Raw genomic sequence first — 26,490 nt, 5'->3', positions numbered from 1 at the left:
ATATGGGTTAAAGAATAATTGCCAATGATGGAAGTTCTGCTTATTTCAACATTATTTTTAAGCATGAGCATACTCTTTTTTGGTTGATAGAAAGTTTTGTAATGTTATGTTGTTTCCTATACCGACAATTGTGGTAATTGTGGTATACTGACAATTGTCGGTTGGTTCATAGTTTGTCGTTTTGCCATACCGCAATATGTTGTTTCCTATATTGATAATTCACTTTTTTATTGAAAAGTTGGGTAACCGAACCGCAACCACCCCTACTCAATATGGCCAAAAAAAAAAAACAAGCCCTACTATAAACTTACGACGCCGTTTGACTTGATCCTCCTCACCCACTCGCCCTAAACCCTTGCAGTCTGCTGCTCTATAGACTACCTTCTCAGTCTCCCAAAGCTTGTCTTCTAAAACCTCTAAAACCTCTAAAACCCCAATCCCTGAAGCAATCCACGCACAATATATATACATATCACTCGTTGCATACAGCCACCACTATCGTTTTGTGAAAATGGCGGCGTCTTCCCAGAAACCCCAAGGCAAGAAGAAGGCCAGAGACCCCCCAAAGTTCAATAAGTCCTCCAAACAGCCATTCAAACCAAACAAGGACCGAAACGACACTGCCCGGTCCGAAGCCGTGGCTTTGCAGCTGGAAGATGACGTCCCTGATTTCCCCAGAGGTTCGAACTTCATTAGTTTTTGTCTCTCAATTATGTGTTTTTATGTTGAACTATATTGGCAATTAACGGGGTCTAAGTTTTTGAATTTTTATTTTTTTGAATTGAAGGTGGAGGAAGTGCTTTGAACAGACAGGAGCGCGATGAAATTCGGGCTGAAGTCGATGCAGAATTTGAGGCAGAGGAGCGGGAGATGAAGAAAAGAAAGAAGATAGGGATGCAGAAGAAGAGTCTCTCATCGGAGGACGATTTGGGTTCGCTTTTCGGTGATGGTATTACTGGAAAACTACCTAAATATGCAAACAAGATCACTATGAAGGTATCCATTGAAAACATAAAGCATTGTGATTTCTAACTTTCTTTTTAAAGAATTTAAATTTTCTTATGTGCATATATAAATGTTTGTATGTATAAGACAGCTTAGATAAATGACGTTATTACACTCTGACAAGTGAAGTTTTTGTAGTTCACCTACAATACTTAATACCCTTAAAAAATTATGTAAAGTGTTGTAGATTTTTCGTAGTCTATGCATCATGTGGGATTTTCCCTCTTTTTTTGTTGATGTACTTATACCTGTATGTCTGGTCAGAACATATCTGCTGGAATGAAGGTTTGGGGAGTTGTTGCTGAAGTAAATGAGAAGGACCTTGTAATTAGCCTTCCAGGGGGATTGCGTGGATTAGTTCGTGCTTCTGAAGCTTTGGATCCTATTTTGGATAATGAAACGAAGGTAATGATAAACATTTCTTTCCCTGTAACCCATTGTTATTGTCACTATATCCCGTTCTTTATTGAAGTATGTGTAATATATTTTCATGTAAGCAATCTTTACATTTTAATCTTTACCAGGCTGTAGCAGATAATCTCCTTGCTAGCGTATTCCATGTTGGACAGCTGGTATCTTGCATTGTGTTGCAGTTGGATGAGGACAAGAAAGAGAAAGGGAAAAGGAAGATCTGGCTTTCTTTGCGCCTATCTTTGTTGCATAAGGGCTTCACTTTGGATTCTGTCCAAGAAGGCATGGTATGTGAACTAAGAAAGAGATAATCTGATCACATAGGTTTTCACTTTCATTTTTCGTTTTCTTCATATATTGCCTTTCCTTGATTGATGAATAGTTTGAAAGCTTCTGTATCATAATATGAATTTTATAATTGATAAGATTATTAAAAAAAATAGTTGATGCAACATCTGTAGTAGAAGGAGAGACATTATTGGTTCTTTATCAATCTTCAACAGTAAGCATCCTACAATAGTGGAGCAACCACATACCATCGTAAAAATGCAGCAACAACATATGAACCCAGACAAGCAATCGACTATAGTGTTTTTCCCATTTGTCTATTTTTAATTAGGAGAATTTGTCTCTGCCTTTGGAATGCACTGCTTTTAAAGTTGAAAGATGCTAATCTGTCTATTTGGCCGATAAACAGACCTGCTACTTTTAGTTATTATTATTTTTTTTAAATACTGTGTTGCGCTTGCTACCCACATTCTGCATTAGCTGGCTTTTACTAGCTTTTTCTGAACCAGGAACCTCAACAGTTGCACTGTTTATCACTTTATAATGAATGAAAATAACGATCCCTAATGTTGTTATTTATGTCTGGTTCACCTGATTGTTTGTTGGGGCACTAATTCAAAAGATTATTATTATTATTATTTAATTCTTCAAGCTGAAAGAGTGATACAGTTCTTTTCCCCAATAAATATTCATGGAATTTAGGTGCAAATGTTCCAGAGTATTTCCTAGTTTTCTATAGTTAGGTCCATCTTTGCTGTTGGCCTGCTATGGTCATTTTGCATTTTTGGGGTGGCCTTCTAAATTTTGCTTTGCCATTGTTTATTATTTCAGGTCCTTACTGCATATGTTAAAAGCATTGAAGATCATGGTTACATTCTTCATTTTGGCTTATCTTCATTCACGGGGTTTTTGCCGAAAAATAGCCAAGCTGGTAAGTCGACTCGTACAGGTTTAGTTTTACCAGTTACTTTTAAGTGCCTTCTCCTTTACCTCTTTTTAGCCCAATATAAATCTAAACGTGCACACAATATTCTCTCATGAGGTCCTTATGTTAGATTCTTAAATGAGATCATATTTCACAGCTGTTATATTAGATAGGATGATTCAAATTTTTTGAGATCATCTTACTCACGGTGCACGTGAGCTGTCCATATTTGATATGAAGGTTGAGAAACATGAATTTATTTAAGGAACTGTAATTATCGAAATACAAACATGTTTCCATTTATATTGTGTGATTAATTACTCTCTCAAAGTATTATGTGGTTGACTAAAAGTTAAAATTTCGTTCTAGTGAGAGTAACATAAATAAGTATTGTGTTGTAGAAGGCACTGGTTATTGCTGCTGATTAATTAGATAACAGTTCGTGCCTGTTTGACATTGATTATTTGGGGTGATCAGTGATTTTTTTAAAATTTTGGGAAGCCCAACCCTTTTGGTAAACCATGAGAAAATCACTTCTTGTTAAAAATTGCTGTGAGAGAAAGCTATAAGGGAAAGCTAGTTTAGACTTGCTTTCATTTTCTGATTATGCGGCAATCAGTTTGGAGAGGCACTAGAGTTTAACGAAAATTTCAGAATTCCAAAAATAACCTCATATGTTTTCATGCTCACGTCTCTTTCTCCTCGTTGTTCTACTTCCCATCGTTTATCTTCACGCCTTCTCTTCCATGTTCCTCAGTCCAGAGCTAGTCTTCTCATTCTTTTCCTTCAATTTTTCTTGTTGGATTGTTGAAGCCACAAGAGCTACTCTGCTTATTCTTCTCATTCTTTTACTATTAACCAACGGACCAGTGAAGGATAGTATTCCAATTGATCTGTGAGAAGGTTAAAGTATCACTCATTGGAGATAAAGTGAGAGAGAACCCTGTGTTGTAATTTCATTTCTGTTCAATAAAAACATTTGTTTATTATGAAAAAGAAGATAAATAAAATAGTTAGAGTGATTAGATAAACATAGCAGGTGGAGCTTGAGGAAGATGAAAACAAAAATAACATGGATAGAGGTAATTAGGAAAAGTATTGCAGCATTAATGGAAATGTTTCCCAGGAGTAAGTGTTTTTCAAAAAATATATTTCCTGGGAGTATGTGGAATGGAGGACGAAGTTTCATACATGGGTGGGACAAGGCTTGATTTGTTTTTTCTTGTATACCATGATCTCATGCTGGTAAAAAGTTATTTCATTACTATCCTTTCCTTTATACCATTGAAGAGCAAAAGGAGTCCACTTTCACGTGTAACATACTAACCTTCATAATAAGATCGTGAAATTTTTTGAAGGTCACATGATGGCTAATGGAAATTCACAATACACGAGGTCACAGTAGATTGGTTGAGTGACTGTTTGGTGGAGCTCAATTGAATAGTATGCTTATACCTGTGTTCCTAATTTTTCGGTTGCTAAGAGGATCTTGAATAAAAATTATGGGTAGTACTCAGCATATAGATGCAATTTCCTTCTGCACAAAACCAGTGGACAGGTGGCCTGATATGTTTGCATGTCTTTTTCTTGGGTAAAGAAGATGAATCAGTAAGAAGTCCCATTTGTAGCTTGTTTGTGGGCATGTTTTATTGTTGCTTGTTGGGGATTTTCTATAGTTGGAAAGGGGATTACTATTTTCTCCCAACTATTTTACTGTTTGATTGCAAGAATATGAATTTGTTTCAGATCTGAAATTCACAATTGATGTTTTTATGTGGTTTGTTCTGTGTACTTTGTTATTATACTATATTCCATTTCTTCGTTCTCACTTGTTTTTCAATCAATTGCGAGTAGCCATACACTGTAGCTGTAATTTCTCATTTTGCTAATTGATATATATACTCTTTTTCCTCTCCTTTTCATTTCCTGTTAATTCTGTTGTCTTTTCAGATAGCAAGGAGATTCAAGTGAACACTGGGCAACTACTTCAAGGCGCTGTTAGAAGTATTGACAAAGTCCGCAAGGTTGTGTATTTGAGTTCAGACCTTGAAACTGTATCAAAATGTGTGGTATGCCCCCTGCTTTTCTTCAGAAATTCATATGCGTTCCATGCTGCTTGTTTCACTGTCATAGTTTCACAGCTTCTATTCTCATTTAAGATTTTTTTTTCCTGAACTGATATACAGACCAAGGATCTCAAGGGAATTTCAATTGATCTACTTGTTCCGGGCATGCTGGTTAATGCTCGTGTGCTATCCACCCTTGAAAATGGGGTTATGTTATCATTTCTTACTTACTTTACTGGAACTGTAAGTTGTCAGTTCTATTCCTTCTTATATGAGTTGCTTACAAGAATCATACAAGCCTAAGATGACAGCTTGATAGGCTATGCATATAAATTTCAAGTTCTGTGGTGCTTTATATATTTATATATATATATTTATTTATTTATTTATCCACTTCAATTTTTCAGGTTGACATATTTCATCTGCAAAATAGTTACCCTACCCTAAACTGGAAGGAGGATTATAATCAACACAAGAAGGCAAGTGTTAAAATCTGTAATCAATTTATCTCTATAGTTCTTAGTGCTGTTGATGATTTAGTGGCAATTGGAAACATGAATTTAACATATAGGTGCTACATGCTTGATGTGAGAGTTGTTGTACTTTTTAGCCAGTTAAAGGTGCATAACTATGGAGAAATCGGAAATAAAAAAATGATATATTTCCATTGCATGTGATGTATGGTCTGTGATAAGTCCTTAGCATGGATGCTTGATTTGGGTTTGCTTTGAATTTTGATAATTTGATATGTTTGATGGAAGATTGTTACAAATGGTTCTCCTTTCAAACATGTATGCTTTTTTCTTTTTTGGAATCAACTGCTATGTCTGAGCTGGCCTTCTTGTTTGCTGCATCGCTCTTATCTGGTTTTGCTATAGTAGAAAATTAAATATTGCATAAGGTTCTGTTGTCAAGCTTCAGATCATAATCTTGTCAGATTAGTGGGTTAGCCATCTAGTAGACTGTCTTCCTCTTTTATTATGTTTTCCATCTTATGTTATGATGTTTGTATAAGTTATCCTCTCCAAATTGTCCTCCCTGATTAAGTTTTCCCTTGTAAAGTTCGGTTGCCATGTTGGTGTTGGTTCAAGTGCAGTACCTAACATGAGAAATCAAAGCATTCAGTTTGAGAAAATATAACATGATTGGCTTTTATCATACACGTTTGTATAATTGTATGTATGTTGTAAATCTCTTAAAACTATTTTGGCGATATAACTTTTTGCTTATAAATTATGGTTGTAATTTACAAAAAGTATGACTCTTGTTTAATTATTTTATTTTATTTTAAAATATTGAAAAATAAAAAGTGCATTATTCATTCAGTTATGGCATCATAGAGTTTGGATGTGAAGTCTTAGAAAAAAAAAAGGATGTAGATCTGAATTGATTGGTTCATTTGCAGCGTTGTGCTTTTGTTCTTTTGCATGCTTAATCTTCTAATACTTTTGATTTATGCTTTTATTAAGTTATTTAAGCACTATGTCTGTTATCCAATTAATTTTGGTTGATTGAGTTCTCTGTCGTCCTTGTTTGTTAACTTTGTTATTTTTAAGTTTCGTGTTTCTAATTGGTTTTTTTAATCTGTTTTATGCTATTTTGGTTTAGGTTAATGCTCGAATATTGTTTATTGACCCTTCAACTAGAGCTGTTGGTTTGACGCTGAATCCACATCTTGTCCGCAACAAGGCTCCTCCTTCAGTAAGTTATTTCATAGTCATAAGTTTCTTAGGTCATGTACTGTATGCTCTGGGATAAATTTTGGAATCAGAAGTTTGTCTTTCCTGTATAAATTTTTAATTTTACTTGTCTTGTAGCTGTAGTCTGTAGTTGTATAACCTTTGTGTGAGCAGGATTTGACTCTGGGCACATAGAAATAGGGTAACTGAGTCATTCCTGGTCCATAATTCCATGTCTAACAGATGACTGAGGGCACATGTTGGGTTTTATTTGTCTTGTCGCAAGCAGATGCTGAGCAGGGGTTTCCATTAATGTGTTACCTTGTTTTTGGATTGATTTGTTTCTTCCACATCAATCAGAGTTTATTATCAAAGTTAGGATTATTAAAAAAGAACGTGCCTTATTTTTCTAAGAACTAGCATGGAAATCTTTGGTCATCCCATGCTATTGAAGCTTTTGTTGAGTAACTACCAACATTGTGGATTCCTATCAAAATAAATAAAAAATTATCAACACTGCATGGAACTTTTTCCTTTCACATATTAATAGTTTTTTTCGTTTGGTACATGTGATAGAGAGAATATTAAGATTTAAATTAGCAAGCTTTTTAAAAAGTGGGACACTCTTCTACCCGCTTCGACCCACCCCCCCTCTCTCTTGTGGCAATCTTATAACTGCTTATGGAGGCTCTTTGTCAATAAGCTGAACTCATGTTTTAATAATCTGCTGGTTAATAATGTTGGTAAGTAGCATAACTTGCTTGATACTAACATCGTTTGCTTTAATGTGCAGCCTGTCAAAATTGGAGACATATGCGATGGCTCAAAAGTAGTCAGGGTAGATAGAGGGTTGGGTCTTCTGCTTGAAATACCATCTACCCCGGTTTCAACTCCGGCATACGTTAGTGTATGTTCATTTTGTGGCTTTGATTCAGAGACTTCTTTTGCTTACACAGTCCTTATCATTTGGATAATGTTTCTGTTTTATGTATTATTTATTGCATTAATTATAGATATGTGATGTGGCTGAAGAGGAAGTTCGGAAGCTTGAAAAGAAGTTCAAGCAAGGTAGTCATGTTCGTGTCAGAGTTCTTGGTTTTAGGCACTTGGAAGGACTTGCGACAGGGATTTTGAAGGTTATGCTTCTATATTTAACCTTGTTTCCGGTGATAGACACTTATTTGATATTACACCTTGCTGTATACTGTATAGTAGATGGGGAGCTGCAAAAGAGTTTTTCCATAAATGAGCTGTTTTACTTTGTCTTGGAATGGTCGTTTACTAAACGACTTTGACTTGAACTTCGATGTTCAGGCTTTTCTGCTGAAAAAAAGCTTGCGTCTGAGTGGCATGTAACATGTCTCATTTTTCGCAATGTTGGTATATTAGGGCTAAAATGTTGAAACTAGAACTCATATAGGCATATGGTCATATTAGCCCAATCTGAAGATGGATGCTTTAATTATATGGGCGTCTATGTGGATTTGTGTTAAAGGACAGGATTATTTTCCTTTTAATTAAACTTAGGTAAACTTAATATACAAATATGAGCTGGCCACTATAGGATCCAAGGACGACTTGTTGCATTGACAGACCAAATACGAGCAATCTTTACTGTCTATTGTAAAGCATATGGTCCCAGGGAGGATTTGCTGACATAATTGTCAGCAAGTGAAGAATTTGATTCTTATTGCCAACGTTTATTACTTTGAATTTGACATGTATAAGTAGACCAATCAAGAAAGAACAACTGCACTTGGTAATTTCTTATTTTTTTTTCTTCGTATATTTGTATTTACCAAGCAGTGGTCCAATTAGAATTTATCGAGTTTCTTTGAGTCATACTTGAAGAACTGAATATCTAGTTTACCTCATTTTGTTTGCAGCTTTGCATGAAAGTAGAATTTGTGTTCTTCCATTTACACAACAGTTAATACATAATTGCTTAGATGCTAGCAATTTTTTATTTTTATTTTTTGTATATGTTACGTTGTAAATGTCATTGGTGGTTGCAACCGTGTTCCCTGATATTTTCACTGGATGAGCCTTTTAGTGTTATGTAAAGGTTCTTTGTGTTATATGTTGTTTCAGAGTTGTTTGCATGTTGTTATGAAGCAACTGAATGGTATCTGTTCGTAACTGAATATGTCGACAACTCGCTTGTTGTAGCGTTTCATACCATAGACCTTGATTCTATATGTAAAGCTTATGTTTCGACATCTAGAAAAATCAAGATTTACTCTCTCTCTCTCTCTCTCTCTCTCTCTCTCTGCATTGTTAATGTCTATTGATAACCAGAGATTTTGATTGGTGATTTCCAAGTATATTGTTGTTGTGTATTGTGCTTTCTAACATGATGTTGATTATTTCACTTTCAGATGTTGCCCTTAGTTATTTACTAGTTTGTTTTTTATTAATATATACGAGTATGTTTCATTGCTTTTCTATGAAACAGGCCAGTGCTTTTGAAGGGACAGTGTTCACTCACTCAGATGTCAAGCCTGGGATGGTGGTGAAAGGTAAAATCATAGCTGTTGACAGCTTTGGTGCTATAGTGCAATTTCCTGGTGGTGTGAAGGCACTTTGCCCTCTTAATCATATGTCTGAATTTGAAATTGCAAAGCCTAGAAAAAAATTTAAGGTATGTCATATTTGTACTCTTTTGGGTGCGTTTTCATTTTTTATATCCACCCACAAACACACACACACCTAATAAATGATCACTGGAACCTCATGTGGATTTTATTTTATTTTGTCAGTTGATGACATTGAGGTGATAATTCATCTTTTGAAAAATTAATTTGGAACCTTTCATTCCATTTCCGTGTCACTATGCAGATTGGAGCTGAACTTCTGTTCCGTGTGCTTGGTTGCAAGTCCAAGAGAATAACCGTTACACACAAGAAAACACTTGTATGTAATATATTTGTACTTCTTTAAATTATCTTCTATTCTTTATTGGCTGGCTTAGTATTCCTTAGATGCATCTTGTCGATTTCCTGACAAACCACTCCTACGGAGAACTTAATGGAGTTATCCTCATTAACTTCTTGTGTATATTTCAAAATCTCAATGTTGTTTCTTAACTTATTAAATGATGGTATTGTATGTAAATACTATGGTAGCAGAGTTTATTTTCTGGCTCTAACTCCATGGATTTAGGTCGAAGAAAAATAGACTTGCAAGTAGGATCCTTTTTTCCTTTATACTATCAGTTCAACTGTCAGATCTGGTAAGGGTTTGCTCATATGCCCTCAATTTTGACTGTTAATGTGTAATAATACATAACCCAGGACCACTTAATAAGATTGGATGAGGTCTCATATGCGAAGGAAAAGGGTGGATTGGGAATTGGAAATGCGATCTAGTGAAACAAGGGCACATTTAAGAAAGTGGTCATGGGGGTTTTCCTTTGGAAGATAAATCTTTGTCGCATGCTGTGATTAGAAGTAAATATGGGCTTCAGGAGAATGGTTGGGATGCAAGGTTAGTGGGTTCGAGCCAGTACCCAGGGAAATATAGTTATCATGGTTAGGAGATTTTTCTGGCTGCTGTCAGTTAGTGGGATGGGGGACTCTGAGATTTTGGGAAGATTGTTGGGTAGGGAAATTACCTTTGTGTTGATTTGGAAATCTAGTGCTCCTACTAAGGTTTGTGGTTTGGCTTGGCTCATAGCTCATGGAAGAGCAAATTTGTTTTCTTATATATTTTTAATTACCATATCTTGACCTCATGCAGTCTTAGTCACAAATATCAACTATTCATTGGCTATCTTTGTGATCTGATATGTTTTTTCATGTTTCAAAGTAGCCTGGTTCATTTTCTGAAGCAAAGATTTATTGTTGATTTATAGGTGAAATCTAATCTTGGGATTGTAAGTTCATATGCTGACGCAGCTGATGGATTAATAACCCATGGCTGGATAAGAAAGATTGAGGAACATGGATGCTTTATCCATTTTTACAATGGGGTCCAAGGATTTGCACCAAGGCAAGGCCCTGACCACTTAGCTTGCAAATTTAATTAGTCTCTTGGACTTGAATGGTGACAAAGTGCATTTTACGTGCTTGCAAGTTGCATGTGGCTTTTCTTTTTCCTGCTTGGTTGGTGATTTCTTTATCGTAGATGTTTAATGGTATATGTTTGCTTAACTATATATTTGGAAAGTAAAGAGTTGCTCTATATCTTTTTTTGGTACTTCGTTTGTATTTGGATGTTTGTGCAAAATGTTTGTTTGTTTTCCTTCATCTGATCCATTAAAGCTGAAGAGACTTCTGCATTCTAAAGTTGTATGAGACTTCTCCATTCTTAAGCTGAAGAGACTTCTCTCTTTTGTTATGTTTGTTTCCTTGTTTTTTCTTTCATAAGACTCACTTTTTGTTATTGATTACTTTCTTAATTTGAAACCAGATCTGAACTCGGATTAGAACCAGGATCGGATCCAAGTTCCATGTATCATGTTGGGCAAGTTGTCAAATGTAGAGTTATTAATTCGAATCCTACATCAAGGCGGATCAAGCTTAGCTTCATAATAAGGCCCCCAAGGTTTGATTTCTTATGCCATGATTAAATAAAATAAAATAAAATGCATTTATCAGTGTTTGTTTAGTAGATTTTGGAGAGAACACAAATGTTCTAATGTATCTATACCTGGAAAGGTGCTGAAAATATTTCCAGTCAGCTGTAGGCTGTAGCTTGATTGGATTTGTACAGTGGATTACGTTTTAAAAATTTCAAAACCAGAACATCTATTTAGATTTTGAATTTTTGATTACCAAAGAAAAAGGAGACAAGCATGATAGTTTTTTCTACTAATTTAATTAGTGTTTTACTGACAGGGTTTCTGAGGATGATATGGCCAAGTTGGGTTGCCTTGTTTCAGGAGTTGTTGATCGAGTAACCCCCAATGCTGTTTATGTTAATGGAAAAGGTTACTCGATGGGTACAATTTTTACTGAACACTTGGCCGATCACCACGGTATATATTTCTTTGCCTTCGATATTGAAATATTTTGCTCTCTTGTATGGTGTTCTCTTATTGTATCTCTTGCTATGCAGGGCTTGCTGCTTTGATGAAGTCAGTTTTGAAGCCTGGATATGAATTTGATCAGTTGCTGGTATTAGGTATGGAAAATTTATTGTCCATATTGACTTTGGGTTTTTTATTTATTTATCTCTCTCTCATCTGTTTTTGTTTGATGTTTTTTGAACTGACAATTACAGAGTATTTCGAAATGCATTCTTTTATGGGACATTTTGGAAAAAGCAAAAGGAGAGAGAAAAATTTTAAAAGAAGCAAAAATGGACAAAAATGCCCTTATTTATTTTTAGATTTCCTAAGGAATCCAATACATTTGCATGTCTTTGATTTGAAAGTTGAGTGGTTTTTTTGTCTTTTTTGAAAAAGCTTTGGCTTTTTCCAAAAGTGAAATTTTTTTTATGTCTAAAACCTAAAAAACCTTTCTTTTTTATCTTTACTTCGAGAAATAAAACAAAAATAAGAGAACAGAGAGAAGGGTGGATCACCATTCTCGGATTAAGAGGAAAATATACAATTAGAACAGAAGAATCTATGGAAAAAGTTCCATAGAGTTGGAATTTTCTTCCATAAGTTTTTATTCTGCTTTTCTCCTCTACCCCTTTTAGAAAAAGAATAAGCTCTGTTTTGTTGACCTGTGTTGTTAAATCATGATAAACAACTCCTAAATCCGGAGCAAATTTTTTGAAGTTACCTCAACTATAACCAAAATTTTGAGGAATCGAATGCAAGCAAAAGAAGTTGGATATTGCAAAGCCTTTAGTTTGTGATATCCTTGTTCATCGTAGGCTCTTAGCCTTGACATTTAAGTCAAATTTGATTATTCGATGCATTTCTTCCCTGTATGAAACTATCTGCTGTAAGTTAATTAATTAATTTTTGTATAAGATAAATGATTAATTTATGTTTTGATTATACTTATCATGTGGACAAATTTTGGAAAGAATCTCAGAAGAGAAAAGATAAAAGAAAATAAAATGAATTTCTAATTTTTTGTTCAACAACCAGAGTTCTTAACCTCCAATGACTAATATTTTTTTTCTCCTGGAGTGTCTAATTTGCAATTATATTCATTTATTATTTCTTAGCTCGCTCAATGGTTGTGGAATTTTTTTGCACGATAGTTCTTATTCGATATTTCTCTTTGGCTCTCACAGTTCGTATTTATTGTTGCAGTTTTCAATTTCTTACAGTCAGATGAAATCAGTATCATCCTTTATACTAATATTAGATTAATAATATTAATTTTGGAAGTTTTTCTTGAATTGATGTAGACATTGAAGGGAACAATCTGATCCTCTCTGCAAAATATTCTCTGATTAATTCAGCTCAGCAGCTTCCCTCAGAACTTAGTCAAATTCATCCTAACTCAGTAGTACATGTAAGCAACTGGAGTTTTCAATGTGTATGGATTGTTATTTCTTTTCTGGAACACTTTAGGCAAGTTCTCTTTGTTTTTGTTTTTTGGTGTGAGGTGATTGCTTAGTACTTGTACGTGACTTTATCTATTTTTTATTTGAACCAGGGCTACATTTGTAACTTAATTGAAACTGGGTGCTTTGTGCGCTTTCTTGGGCGTTTGACTGGTTTCTCCCCCAGGCACAAGGTTCATTTCTTCCCCTTAAAATTTCCCTTATTCTTCACTCCACCTCTGTTACATCTGAATCCAATGATGTTTTATATCCTCTTCATCATTTTATAGGCAATGGATGACCATAAAGCTGATCTTTCAGAAGCCTATTACATTGGACAATCTGTTCGCAGTAATATACTCGATGTTGGTGAACTGTTTGAGACTGATACTTTAAAATTTAGAGTTATTAAGAGACTAGTAAGTAGTAATCATATTTTTTAACTACTTATTTTCTCCCCAGGTTAGTAGTGAAACAAGTCGAATAACTCTGTCATTGAAGCAGTCGTCTTGCACTTCAACAGATGCGTCCTTTATTCAGGAATACTTTATTTTGGAGGAAAAGGTAAACATTATTGGCACCGTTCTAATATGAATCATCTTCCTAAATTATTTTATATGTTGTTTCATACATATTTCATATCACATAATTGTTATTTCACATTGCTGGAGCCTCTATTAAGATATTTTGCTAGATTTTTTATTTTATTTTATAGTTCTAAATCTTCAAATCTTACTTTTGATTCAGATTGCTAAGCTGCAATTGTTGGACTCAAAAGAACCCAAGTCAAATTGGTCAGAAGGATTTACAATTGGCAGTGTTGTTGAGGGAAAAGTACAGGAGGTAAAGGACATTGGAGTTGTTGTCGGCTTTGAGAAATATAATGATGTCTTTGGTTTCATCACACACTATCAATGTAAGTTATTTCACTCAAGGTGTGGTTAATTATTTGATTTATTATTTTCTTTCAACTGTAATAAATTTCCTTTGTTTTTCCCCTTCTATACTCTCTGTAGTAGGTGGTACCAGTGTAGAAACAGGCTCCATCATTCAAGCAGTTGTCCTCGATATTGCCAATGCAGAGCACCTTGTTGATTTATCACTGAAACAAGAGTTCAATAATAAATTAAAAGAAAGTTCTAACAGCCAAAGTCATAAGAAGGTTAAATGCATTCCTTGTCTATCTCTATTTTTTTTAGTTTGATGTGTGAACTTCATAATGAATATGTAATGAGGGCAGACAGTAATTATTTTTGAAAAATATAATATATTTCTCACTAGTGAAGATTTTGTGTCACTCTTTCTGCATTCGTGTTTTATTTTTTTCCTAACCTGTAGCTTTGTTGTATTGCTCTACTTTATTACATATTGATTTCAGAAACGAAAAAGAGAAGCTTTGGATGGCCTGGAGGAACATCAGACAGTAAATGCAATTGTTGAGATTGTGAAGGAGAATTACCTGGCAAGTTTTGATGTTAATATAAGTTATAATTGATTTATTCATGTCCTCGGCCTCTTTTTATCTGATTTTTATAATGTGCATTGCAGGTTCTTTCAATCCCGAAGTATAACTATACTATAGGATATGCATCAATCTCTGACTACAACACTCAAAAATTTCCTCAGAGACAGTTTTTGAATGGACAAAGGTGATCATGGTGTTGGTCGTGGTGATAGATATTTTTTCTGCTCTTTATTCAATCTGTTTATTGTTCCATATGGCAACGGAGGTTGTGTTCTTGTTGTTTTAAAGAAAATGGCCCAGCAACATGAAATTATATATCTTAATGCAGTGTCAATGCCACGGTCATGGCCCTTCCAAGCCCTACAACAGCAGGAAGGTTGCTTATGCTACTTAACTCTCTAAGTGAGTCCGCTGAGACATCCAGTTCAAAAAGGGAAAAAAAGAAGTGCAGTTATAAAGTGGGATCTGTGGTTCAGGCCGAGGTAATTTCTGTTTCTGGTTATTTACAACATACTGTTGGTCATCAACTGTTTGAGTTAATATGGCCCTTGTTTTTTTTTTCCTGCTTTGATTTGTTTGGAACAATATTTATGAATACAAATATATACACATCTTTTGGACTGGCTAAGTACTCATGTATTGCACTTATCACATGTTGCCACAATCCAGATTACTGAAATAAAGCCTCTTGAACTAAGATTGAAATTTGGAATCGGCTTTCATGGGCGAGTTCATATAACAGAGGTAAAATTTATGAATAATTTGATTTGAACTTTTGAAAGTTTAAATTTGTACCTTTTAAAGTAATTTTTTATGCAATAACCCTTCACGCAGGTAAATGATGAGCTTCTGGAAGAACCATTTAATAACTTCAGAATTGGGCAAACAGTGACTGCAAGGATTGTTGCTAAGACTAATTATTCAAATAGCAACAAAAAGAGCTATCAGTGGGATCTTTCCTTGAAACCTACCATGCTAACAGGTAAATTTTGATCTAATTTTTTTCTGGAATTAGTATGTTTCATTTGATTGTAATGTCTTGCACAGACTGATGGTTGCTTAAATTTTCTAATCCTAATCCAAGCCTCCTCCTTAATAAATGTCCATCTTCTTCTCAAAGCAAATAAAATGTCTATCTTAGATGTATAGTAATGTCTTGGACTACAAAATCTTGGGTCATCATAGCCATAGCAACTTTGTTTTTAAAAATTTCCTCAACTTGTATGACACTGTCAATTATAGTTCTCCATTCTAGAAATAATATGCTATTCATTGAGCTTCTCCCTTGCGGTTCTCTTTTAAAAACTTCTCATTTACCTTTTTTTCTTTATGATTCCTCATTTACCTTTTTCTAATTCTAATTAATCCAATTTTTATAGCATCAATTTTTAGCTGCACATATTCCCAGGAAAACTTCATTATGTGACGTTCTAGCTGTGTTTGAGTTTATTAGTCATTCTCTCATGGATATTATTTGATTTGGATATTTAAGTTGTGTTGCCTGCTCTTAATTATTTTATTAATGGTGTTCTGGCGAAATATTGTTTCATTTATTTTACCTACTTGTTCCTCGATCATTGATGAAGTCTTACTTGGTGTGGAATATGCATTTTCCTTTCAGGATCCTGCGAAATAGGGGAGAAGATTATGACTGAAGATCTAGATTTCTCAACAGGGCAATGTGTCACTGGTTATGTTTATAAAGTGGATGGTGAATGGGTCTGGTTGACCATATCTCGAAATGTTAGGGCTCAGCTTTTTATTCTTGATAGTGCTTGTGAGCCTAGTGAACTTCAAGAGTTTCAGAAACGCTTTCATCTGGGAAATGCTGTATCTGGTTATGTATTAAGTGTTAACAGGGAGAAAAAGCTATTGCGACTAGTTGTGCATCCTTTATTTCCCGTCTCTGGCAAAACTGTTGATCATGAAGCTTCAAAGATCGAAGATCCGCACAATAACATCTTGAATGAGAATGTAACTGCTCATATTCGCGAGGGCAGTGTTGTAGGTGGGAGAATAATAAAAAAACTTCCAGGTGTCGGTGGGTTGACCGTGCAAATTGGACCCCATATGTACGGCAGGGTTCATTATAGTGAACTTTCTGACTCATGGGTGACTAACCCATTGTCTGGATATCATGAAGGGCAATTTGTCAAATGCAAGGTCCTTGAACTTATCCGCTCTGTAAGGGGTACTTATCACATAGATTTGTCATTACGCTCTTCTTTAGTTGGCATGCTTGGTCCAGATTCCAAGGGATCCCATGATGACACGTAAGTCATGGTCTTAATCACCACAAAAACCTCAAAGCAGAACTTTTATTACATCTTTTGTTGCTCTCTTGTTAATTAGTTGCATATATAATTCATGCAATTGTCCAAAATATTTATTTTTGAACTTCTTTTTCGTATGCTTTCAGTCTAGAATTTGTTTGCATACGTTCTCTTGATGTGGGATACATGCATGTTAATGATGTAATGCACTTATGTATAGGGTGTGCGTGTGTATATAAACACAAGTGCACTGATGGTGTTGTTTGAAACATATTAGCATTCTGCTGGACTTCTGTTGCTTTGAATAAAGTATCAGTCATTACATGACGAGTCACTAAAAAGGTGGCTTATTCTATTAGTTTTTGATTGACAGCTGATATTCACACTTCACTTTGTCATCCTGGACCCCATAATCAATATTTTATTATTTTATAACATGAACAAAAAGAGTGTAGAATGACAAACTGGGGGTGTGAATAACATTTGCTGAACAATTTTGCTTTTACTTTTGCATAGTCGCTGTCTAAAATCTTACAATCTAAATTGTTATTATTTGGTATTCACTAATTGTTTCTTGCTTTGGTTCTTGTTTTCTTCGTTTTGCTACTAAAGACTAACATTTTTTCTCTTCAGGCATACTCATACCAAACGCGTGGAAAAGATCGAAGATCTTAATCCTAATATGATGGTTCAGGTGTTGTAGAATTTATTCTCTCCCAAAGCTTCACTTGATTTTTTATTTTTATTCTATGTACTTTCTGATCTGGGATAATGCAGTGTCTTATGTTGGTCATGATTATTTCTGGATCTGATAGGGTTATGTGAAAAATATTACTCCAAAAGGATGTTTTATTTTTCTTTCCCGGAAGATTGATGCCAAAATTCTTGTCTGCAATTTATCTGATGGATATGTTCAAGATCTTGAAAAAGAATTCCCAGTTGGAAAACTTGTAATTGGCAGGTAAGGAGTTTTTTCTATTTTACTTTTTTTTTAATAAAAAATTTGCAGGCTGTGTTAAAAAAGTTTTACTTGTTGGTAGAAAATTGATGTAATGCTGTACTATTACTAAGAAGCTTAAGTTCAGGGTGTCATCTGTGGAGCCGCTATCGAAGCGAGTTGAAGTGACATTGAAGTCATTGGGTGCAACCAGTGCGACACAATCTGGAAGTAATAATTTGGATAGCTTGCATGTTGGAGATATTATCTCTGGCAGGGTAAAACGAGTGGAGCGATATGGTTTATTCATCACGATTGACAACACAAATGTGGTAAAGGATGAGTAATATCAAGCAAAATTAATGTTTTCTTTCTATGTATATTTGTGTGTGTGTTTGACAACATTTGCCCAAAGTTTTTCCTTCTTGATAAATTTGCAATTTTGGATATAATTCCATTTCCTGGTTAAGCATTTAATATTCCTTTGACAACAAACATACACGGGCAATTTTTTTTATAGAAAGAGTTCTCTAATCTTCAACTGAGAAATGCATCTGTTTTGTTATACACGTGGGAATGCTTTAATAATTCATGAATCAGTTTTCGCTGAAATGATTTCAAGTATTTTGCTTTTGTGCTTAGGTTGGACTATGCCATGTGTCAGAGCTTTCAGAAGATAAAGTAGAGAATATTGAAACCAAGTACAGAGCAGGAGAGAGGGTGACAGCAAAAGTATTGAAGGTATTAATTATTGTCTGTTATGGTTGGAGCACATTCCTCACTCTTGCATCCTCTTGGGGTTCTTGATGTTTCAATAGTAGAATAGGTTGGAAATGAATAGTTAGCCACTAAAACCCAATTACTGTGGCATTTTATTTTTTTGCAATTTGTGGGATCTGTTTAACTGCATAACACTGAACTTGATGAGAATATCTGGTTCACTCTGTTTGTGCTGTTTACACATTTCCTTAAATAAATAAAAAAGGTACTGTCTCCCATAAAAAAGATGCATGTTATCATATTTCATTTTAATAATTTCAATGTGGTAATTTTAGGGCTGTGTTATGCATTCATGACAATTGTCATGTTAATTATTCAACTTTATTTATCAGGTGGACAAAGATAGGCACCGAATTTCTCTTGGGATGAAGGATGTATATATCATGGAAAATAATGACCTTCAAACGTCTTCAGAACAAGATCCCGATGAAGACATTATAGAAAGTGGCAGAACGGATGGTAGTTTGTCTGCAATGTTTCCTGGAAGCAGTTCGTTTTGTACCCAGAACATGGATGTTGAATATGAAAATGCAGAGCCCCAGTTTCTTGCACAAGCAGAATCAAGAGCTTCTGTTCCTCCTCTTGAAGTCACTCTTGATGAGATAGACCAATTCAACTGTGATAATATTGTTAGTCAAGATCAAGAACATCCTGATGTGGACACTGTAAATGAAAAGAAAAAGCGGCTTACAAAGAAAAAAGCTAAGGAAGAAAGGTTAGTTTTGTACTCATTTGTCTTTGGCTCTTGTTTCTTTGTCTAAGGTTGTCAACTCACTCCCTTCTTACCCTTTTGTTTTTAATTTGGAAACAATTTTGTGCAGGGAGCGTGAGATAAGGGCTGCTGAGGAAAGACTATTGGAGAAAGATATACCAAGAACTGATGAGGAGTATGAGAAACTAGTTAGAAGCTCTCCAAATAGCAGTTATGTTTGGATAAAGTATATGGAATTTGTTCTCTCTACAGCTAATGTTGAGAAGGCACGCTCTATTGCCGAAAGGTACTCCTTAGCAAAAGTACTTGTTGCTAATTTGCTACTATGACAATGATGTGCTGCTGGCATAATCGTTTAAACATATAATGCTACTTGACCTGAGTCTCTCTCTCTAGAAATGTTGTACAGATTTCCATGTAATATATGTTTGGTAGTGAGGTATAGGGTTTCAAAACTTGTTTTAGGGTATGGAACAAGAGGGTTAAGAGGAACAACTGATTTAATTGGACTAAAGTTTTGAGGAACTTAAAGGTTGTGATTTGAATTATTGTAAGAATAAGGTTTCTGTATGGAGTACCATAGACACTTATGCTGAACCGAGAAGTCCTGGTTGATTTATGGTGCTTATAGCTTTTTCCTGTTCTCTCATGTGTGTGTCGACGTGCATGCATGTTATACTAGGATAACCCTTATTTACATAAGTTCGACTAAATGTAGCTCTCTTTTTCTGTCAAGGGCTTTGCAAACAATAAACTTCCGAGAAGAGAATGAGAAGCTCAATATTTGGGTGGCCTATTTTAATTTGGAAAACAAATATGGAAGTCCTCCAGAGGTAATAAAACTAGTAAAAGGTCTCCTTGTCTTTCTAATGTTGATATGAAGTCCTTTAATCTGTTTTTCATTTTTCAGGAGGCTGTAATGAAAGTCTTCCAAAGAGCAGTGCAATACAATGATCCCAAAAAGGTTCATCTAGCACTCTTAGGAGTGTATGAAAGGACTGAGCAACACAGGTTGGCTGATGAGCTATTTGATAAAATGATCAAGAAGTTCAAGAAGTCTTGCAAGGTATATTATTATCTCCTATATTTGTGCTCTCCTATTGCTTGTGCGCGTTGTGTAGATGTTCAAATGCTCAGTTAATTTATAAACACTAAATTTAATGGAAATTTAGGTTTGGCTAAGGCGGGTCCAGATGCTCTTGACACAACAGCGGGATGGGATTCAGGATGTTGTCAGTCAGGCTGAAAAAGTCCTTCCCAAGCATAAACATATCAAATTCAATTCACAGACAGCCATCCTTGAGTTTAAATGTGGAAATCCAGAGAGAGGGCGATCCATGTTTGAAAATATTTTGCGGAATAATCCGAAGAGAACAGACTTGTGGAGCGTCTATCTTGATCAAGTAAATCTCCTTTTACCAGCATTTCAGTATTATTTCTTATACTTTCTCAAATTCAAGACAGTAGTTACCTACTCTTTTGTATCAACTGTGGCAGGAAATTCGACTTGGAGATAGTGATCTGATACATGCACTATTTGAGCGGGCAACTAGTTTGAGCCTCCCAGCAAAAAAGATGAAAGTGTGTACAATCATATTCCTTTAACTGAGAATGTTTTGCCGGTGTATTTTCTGTTATACCTTATATTGGTGCTTCATGTATGGTTTTGCAGTTCTTATTCAATAAGTATCTGCAGTATGAGAAGTCTCATGGTGATGAAGAGAAGATCGAATATGTGAAACAGAAGGCAATGGATTATGTGAATTCTGTGGCTTGATATCAATTGTTCCTCTCACATGAAGGAGACAAGTTTCCTGATTCAGATTGCTACCCAAATTATTTGTCAACCTTGTCCAAGAGAAACGAGGTTATTGTCAGTTTATCGCCATCATGACACCACTATCTCCACAACCACACTTGCAATGCTGTTTCAGCTTTTTGAGGAGGCTATATGGCAGGATGTAGAAGGGTACCATTGTAAAGATGGAGAAGGTACCCTTGATCGTTGTCAGAAATAACAGACGATGATGTAAGATTTACGTAGGATCGCCGTTCTTATTATATTTATTACCCTGAAACTGTGAAATTGGTTTTCCACCGGGGGTGGAGTTTTGCTCTCTTTTGTATTCTTGGGAATTGTAAGTTAATAGAATTCTTCAGCTCAGTACAGATATTCTAGTGAAATTGCAATGCTTTCTTGCTCTATTTTGTATCCTTGAGAATTGTAAGATTCTCTCTATTATGAAAATTCTCGATATCAGACCAATTTCTTTTTAAACAATCTAATTGAACAATATCTCTTTTTCAACCTACTTGGAGTGCGACCAGCTTCCATCCTAATAATTAATCTACTCTGAAATATTAACTTAAGAACGATAAATTAATTAGAAAAATAAATTGAACTCCATAATATGATCTTATTGTTAAGTGGTTGAAAATCGATAAATTTTCGTAGTAAAATGAAAATTATTCTTGAAAATAACATTTCAGGGAAGCAATAATTTGCAATAAACGTGACTTGCGAGGATCTTTTTTTTATTTATTTATTTCAATTTTCTGTAGGGTATGCTCCCAGTGATTAGTTAAGAACACCACCATGTGTCCATTTGATGTGAAGAAACCTTTTCAGAACTTTTAAGAGCAAAGGGTAAACTGTCAACTGGGGAAAATGGCCTTCTGTATTTAGTATCTTAACTCTGGCAGGACCACCAAGCCTTTCCTTCATGTAAAACGCAACCGTTTTTGGAACAATAAAATCTTTCCTGGATTGGATTATGCTACTTGGCACCACAACTTGTGGCAAAATTCTTCTGAGGTCGCTTAGAAACACAGTTCTAGCAACACTCACTGCAATCTTGGGTGTCATTCTTCCCAAACTGTTTTCGAACTCGGCTATGGCACTTGTGTCTTTTACACCTACTGCTATTGGAGCAAAACTTAGAACCCAATTTGAGAAATTCTGATCGATTTGGTTGAAGAATGCATCGAGTTGTGCTCTGGTAAAGCCCCCATTGTATCTTGTTGTGTTGAGGTATCTACAAACAAAATCAACACAAAATTGAGTGAACGACAAATTCTGATATTGTCTACATGTACCATATTTACTAATCACATATTATTTAAATGAAAAACAAATATAAAAGTGGATTATATCATAGCAAAACATGAGTTTTTAAAGAGTATATAGTATGCTAAAGTACTTTTTTGAAAAGCAGCATACCAAACCAGGATTGACTGTCCAAAAGTCAATGGCAAAGATTGCATATTGTCAGTTACTCCAAAGAAGTACTTGGCTCCTACTGTGATTTGCTACTTATCAGAGATAGGGCAAGCAGGGTTCTATGCCAAATTTTGTGTGTGTGTGTGTGAGAGAGAGAGAGAGAGAGAGAGAGAGAGATGCATCATGACCTGGGAGAGCCACCTAGCAGGATAAGGTGCTGAAACAGGTGTGGTCTTTGAATAGAAGCGATGCATCCAACCATGGCAGACATGGAGTGGCCCAGATATACAGTCTTATTGACATTGAGATGATCAAGAAGGCACAGCAAGTCCTCTGCGTAGGCACCAAAATTTGAGTCGTACCTTTCGGGGTCATAGAGTTTTGGATCAACATTTGGTGAGAAAACAAAGTCGAAAACCACAACCTTGAAATAGCATGCAAGAAAGGGAATGAGGAAGTGCCAAACTGTTTGGTCTGAACCAAACCCATGAGCCAGAACCAAAGTCTGGCTGCCATTTCCATACACATGAGTGTTTAGGGCTTGGACAATGCCTCCTCCATGGCATAGGGCTTCCATTTATTAGAAACTAGATTTCTCAACTTCTGGATTTGGGTTGTATTGTGGATGGATGTGGTTTGTATAAATAGGTCTTTTCTATATCACTAGGTGGCTCGAGAGAGATAGAGAGAACATTGATCATGGACTGAACATATCAGTCACGTTATGGAAAAATATATAAATATGTACATAAATATTGAAAGTTCATTCCAACTGTCCATGAAAAAACTGCAGAAAAGTTGCTTGCTGTATTTTTTTGGGTTGCATGAATGCAATTGCTACATTCGTTCACCGGTAATGTTCGTCTTTTTCTTATGCATATGTATACAGACGTAATCAGTGGCGGATCCAGGATTCAAAAGTCAGGTAGGCGAAACTTACCTTAAAAACTCAACAGTAAGAATGAATTTCATTCATAAAAATAAAAAGATACACCTAGTTGGGGAGAACATAATGAGATTTACCCTCATATATAAAAACTTAACAAAAAAAAAAACTAAAAAAACAAATTAATGCAATGCAACAAAAAACTAAACTATTTAAATCTAAAACTAAATCAAACTATTAAAAAACTTAAGATGCATACATTTATTTTAGGAAAAACTCAATAGAAGAATACTTATTGGCCTTAGATATGAGAAAATTCCACCAAGAGAGAATGTCCAGACTCAAGAAGAAGCTGCAAAAGATAATGATTTGGGATTGTCGACTATTGCACAGCCGAAAGGTAATTGGCTGCTTACTTATATTGCTTCCCCCCCTTTTTCTTTTTTTAAGTTTGATTGGGTCATATAATATGTGGGTTGCTCTTAAGTTTGGGTAGGCATGGGGTTCACACCATATAGGTTTTTTGCTTACATATAGGTTTTTTTATTTTATTTTATTTTTATTTTTATTTTTTTATATATATTTTTTTTATGGGTGAAAAATTTGGGTAGGCCTACCCTGCCCTTGCTGTAGAACCGCCATTGGACGTAATATATTAGTCATTGAAATTACGATCAAATTTCACTTTGCCTCCCTAAACTTAAAGTGGTCCACTTTTTCCGCTTAACCAAAGTTTGGTGACCTACTATCAACTACATCTAAAAGTCTGTTAAATTTGATGACGTGTCGGGGGTTTTTTGTAATTTCATACATATGGATCACTATTCACCAATTGGGTGGGTGATGTGGCAAGTGGAGCCCAACTTCACATAAATAAAAATAAAATAAAATATTCTAATTTTTAAAAATAATTAAAATTTTAAAAGAAAAAAAATTCAAATAATTAAAAAACCTCCATCATGGTTTGAAGTTGGAACCTCCTTTCCAATTTTAGACAAAAGCAAACACCAAAAGTCTCATGACGGAAGACTGTAAATTCGTTTGGGTGGAGAAAAAATAGCTAACTTGATCATCTCTGATTAAAATTCCTCTAAAGAAACTAGTAACTGCCGAGCTTGTTGTACATAAAGAGAGAATTGGATAATTAAGACTACAAAAACTAGAGCTCCAAGGATATCATTTAGAAACCACTGAGTTTTTTTTTCTTTCTTTCTGGATTTTCTATCTCTGTGATCCTCCGTTCCAGCAAGGTAATTTGTGGGTTTATGAGCTGGAGGGATGGTGTTTTTGGTGCTGTAGAGATGACGCTGATGATGGAGGATTTTTAAATATTTGATTTTTTTTTTCTGATAGTTTCATTTTAAATTTGATATAAACACACCCAAAACCCATCATTACACACACTCAAAACCCATTTATAAACACACCCAAAAAGTTCTTTTTAAATATAGTAGTTTTTTTATATATTTTATTTATATTTTTTATTTTAATTTGTAGTTCTTTTTAAATATTAGGAGCTAGGCTCTACTTGCCACATCACCTACCTAATTGGTGGATAATGATCCATGTGTACAAACTTACAAAACTTACCCCTGCCACATCATTAGATTTAACAGAGTTTTGGATAGAATTGACGATAAGGGCAAAGTGGATCGCCAAACCTTGGTCAAGTGGGAAAAATGAGCCAGTTTAAGTTTGGAGGGTAAAGTGAGATTTGACTGTAGTTTCGGGGCATTAATATAAATAACCCTAATATATATGCCACATTAAAATGTAATTCTACTCAAACAATACTAGGTATTAGCATATGTTGATGTTCAATTTCAATGAATATACATGTAGATATGATATTTTCAAACTGCGAATTAAAACGAGACATTCAAACGTTATGTCGAATCAATCAGTATTATTCTCTGTCTAAATATGTGATGTTACGTTGTCTCTTAATTTCCATATGTTCTGTTGTCAATAGTTATGCTGAAATTAATTTTAAAACTTCCCAGCTAAGATTTGAACGTAATTCTATTTCATTCTCTTGTCTTGGGGTTTTTTGCTTATCTAAACGATGCAGCAAACCCAACCAACACAGTCCTTGCTTTTAAGTTTTAGCCATGCATATCCACCTTCCCAACTGCCTTCTGGTGCAGGTGGACCTTTTGTGTTTCAATTTGATGAGGAGGATACTTGTATTCGGTATGATAAATTGTAAAGGAGGGTCTCTTTTCTGAGTTGTTGCTATGCACGACATCAGTGCAGTTGGGTATTTGAATTCTTATAGACAAAATAAAAGCTGCGTAAATGCAATTCAACAAATTTGCCGTCCTTGAATTTATTGTTGTTTTTGTGGTAGTTGTATTGTATGCATGTGCTTTTTTGAGTTCAATGATGAATGTTGATACTGTCGGTTTAGGGACAAAAGGCTCTTCCTCTTCTACTAGCTTTTATTTTCACATCGAGTCTTCGTTTCGTTAGACCAAATTCTTTTTTGGTTTCAACTTACAAGGTCAAACCAAATTTAGTCCAACCCAAGCTTCTTAAAAGGTTAACAACGAAAAATACTTCTTAAAAGGTTAACAATGAAAAATACTTCTTGAGAATAAACTTTTCATGTCTAAAAATTCTAAGAGATGGGAATGGAGGATGTTCGTTCCCATGTTTGGAAACACTGAGAAATGAGGATTATGAAATGACATTTTATCACATTCTCATGTTTGGTTAGTGCAGTATTAGAAATGAAAAGTTGTTTAGTTTTCCAACAATACCCTTGATTTTTTATTATTAAAAGTTATTAATATGAAGAGTTTTTTAAGGATCAAAAGCAGTGTTTAAAAATAATAATATGGGTAAGCTAGTGCAAAAAGAGCTGCATTAAATGCTTTTCCAAGTGGGGGAAAAAAGTTTCCCAAGGTGAGCCAAGGATATGAAATTCCGCACTACATGGGAAGTCTATTCTCATAAGTCCATCATTACATTCCTAAGAGTGTACTTATCAAATATGGGAATGCAATTTGAAACCCATTACCAAACTCCTAAACCTTGAACCAAACAGAGTGGAGAATCTGTAAAACTAAATAACAATGTTTCTTTCCTCAGTAAGCATGAAAACGCTTTCTTTCCACAGTGTACTTAGTTATTATTCTTGTTCGAATTTCTTTAACAGTCAAAGATTTTTTGGATATGATGATTGTCTAATATGATATTAGAGTTATGGTTTGCAAATGCCCCAAGTATTCGAAACATTCAAATCACAATCCAGACTTGTGTGCTAGGTTGCAATGTGCATGGTTGACCTTGACCTGCACATATGTCCACCTCTGTAGGCTGTAGCTGTTTGGAGTCGCATGTGGCGCGACGAGGGTGTAAGCTTGAGATACATTGATTACATGTATTTCC

At 35.0% G+C, this 26,490-nt stretch overlaps 2 protein-coding genes across 3 annotated transcripts; one reads left to right on the top strand and one right to left on the bottom strand.

Moving 5' to 3' along the window:
- The first annotated feature begins 336 nt into the window (after positions 1-336).
- On the top strand, positions 337-21,196 carry LOC103339605 (RIBOSOMAL RNA PROCESSING 5). 2 transcript variants are annotated; one of them, XM_016796315.2, is made up of 40 exons: positions 337-680; positions 788-996; positions 1,270-1,410; positions 1,530-1,703; positions 2,536-2,635; positions 4,580-4,698; positions 4,816-4,938; positions 5,103-5,174; positions 6,304-6,396; positions 7,168-7,281; positions 7,388-7,510; positions 8,830-9,015; positions 9,213-9,287; positions 10,228-10,364; positions 10,785-10,919; positions 11,213-11,352; positions 11,433-11,498; positions 12,687-12,793; positions 12,938-13,018; positions 13,115-13,189; positions 13,287-13,388; positions 13,572-13,740; positions 13,844-13,986; positions 14,203-14,286; positions 14,373-14,473; positions 14,618-14,771; positions 14,959-15,033; positions 15,124-15,271; positions 15,911-16,562; positions 17,196-17,256; positions 17,378-17,523; positions 17,648-17,831; positions 18,142-18,240; positions 18,612-18,994; positions 19,101-19,277; positions 19,728-19,824; positions 19,902-20,057; positions 20,164-20,394; positions 20,489-20,572; positions 20,664-21,196. In XM_016796315.2, exons 1-40 carry the CDS (start codon positions 512-514, stop codon positions 20,766-20,768), a joined length of 5,790 nt encoding a protein of 1,929 aa, XP_016651801.2. In that variant the 5' UTR covers positions 337-511; the 3' UTR covers positions 20,769-21,196. The 2 variants fall into 2 exon arrangements, with proteins under 2 accessions (XP_016651801.2, XP_008241151.2); XM_008242929.2 differs by having other exon boundaries at positions 13,841-13,986.
- A 235-nt stretch (positions 21,197-21,431) lies between these two features.
- Positions 21,432-22,926, bottom strand: LOC103339604 (strigolactone esterase D14-like). The gene is made up of 2 exons (XM_008242928.2): positions 22,400-22,926; positions 21,432-22,026 (listed from the first exon to the last, which is right to left on the bottom strand). Exons 1-2 carry the CDS (start codon positions 22,786-22,788, stop codon positions 21,570-21,572), a joined length of 846 nt encoding a protein of 281 aa, XP_008241150.2. The 5' UTR covers positions 22,789-22,926; the 3' UTR covers positions 21,432-21,569.
- Positions 22,927-26,490: the final 3,564 nt, after the last annotated feature.

The sequence above is a fragment of the Prunus mume genome, linkage group LG8, assembly GCF_029339155.1.
Source record: "Prunus mume cultivar Tortuosa linkage group LG8, ASM2933915v1, whole genome shotgun sequence".
Lineage (NCBI taxonomy): Eukaryota > Viridiplantae > Streptophyta > Magnoliopsida > Rosales > Rosaceae > Prunus > Prunus mume.
Note: the sequence above shows the minus strand (reverse complement) of the source record. Positions and strands in the feature narration are given on the sequence as shown.

Excerpts from the sequence above, each read along its gene's own strand:
- LOC103339605 (XM_008242929.2), top strand. The coding sequence starts at position 512 with ATGGCGGCGTCTTCCCAGAAACCCCAAGGCAAGAAGAAGGCCAGAGAC. Across the intron at positions 2,636-4,579 it reads GCCGAAAAATAGCCAAGCTG|ATAGCAAGGAGATTCAAGTG; the intron begins GTAAGTCGACTC and ends TTGTCTTTTCAG. Across the intron at positions 5,175-6,303 it reads ATTATAATCAACACAAGAAG|GTTAATGCTCGAATATTGTT; the intron begins GCAAGTGTTAAA and ends ATTTTGGTTTAG.
- LOC103339604 (XM_008242928.2), bottom strand. The coding sequence starts at position 22,788 with ATGGAAGCCCTATGCCATGGAGGAGGCATTGTCCAAGCCCTAAACACT. Across the intron at positions 22,027-22,399 it reads CTGCTAGGTGGCTCTCCCAG|ATACCTCAACACAACAAGAT; the intron begins GTCATGATGCAT and ends TTTTGTTTGTAG.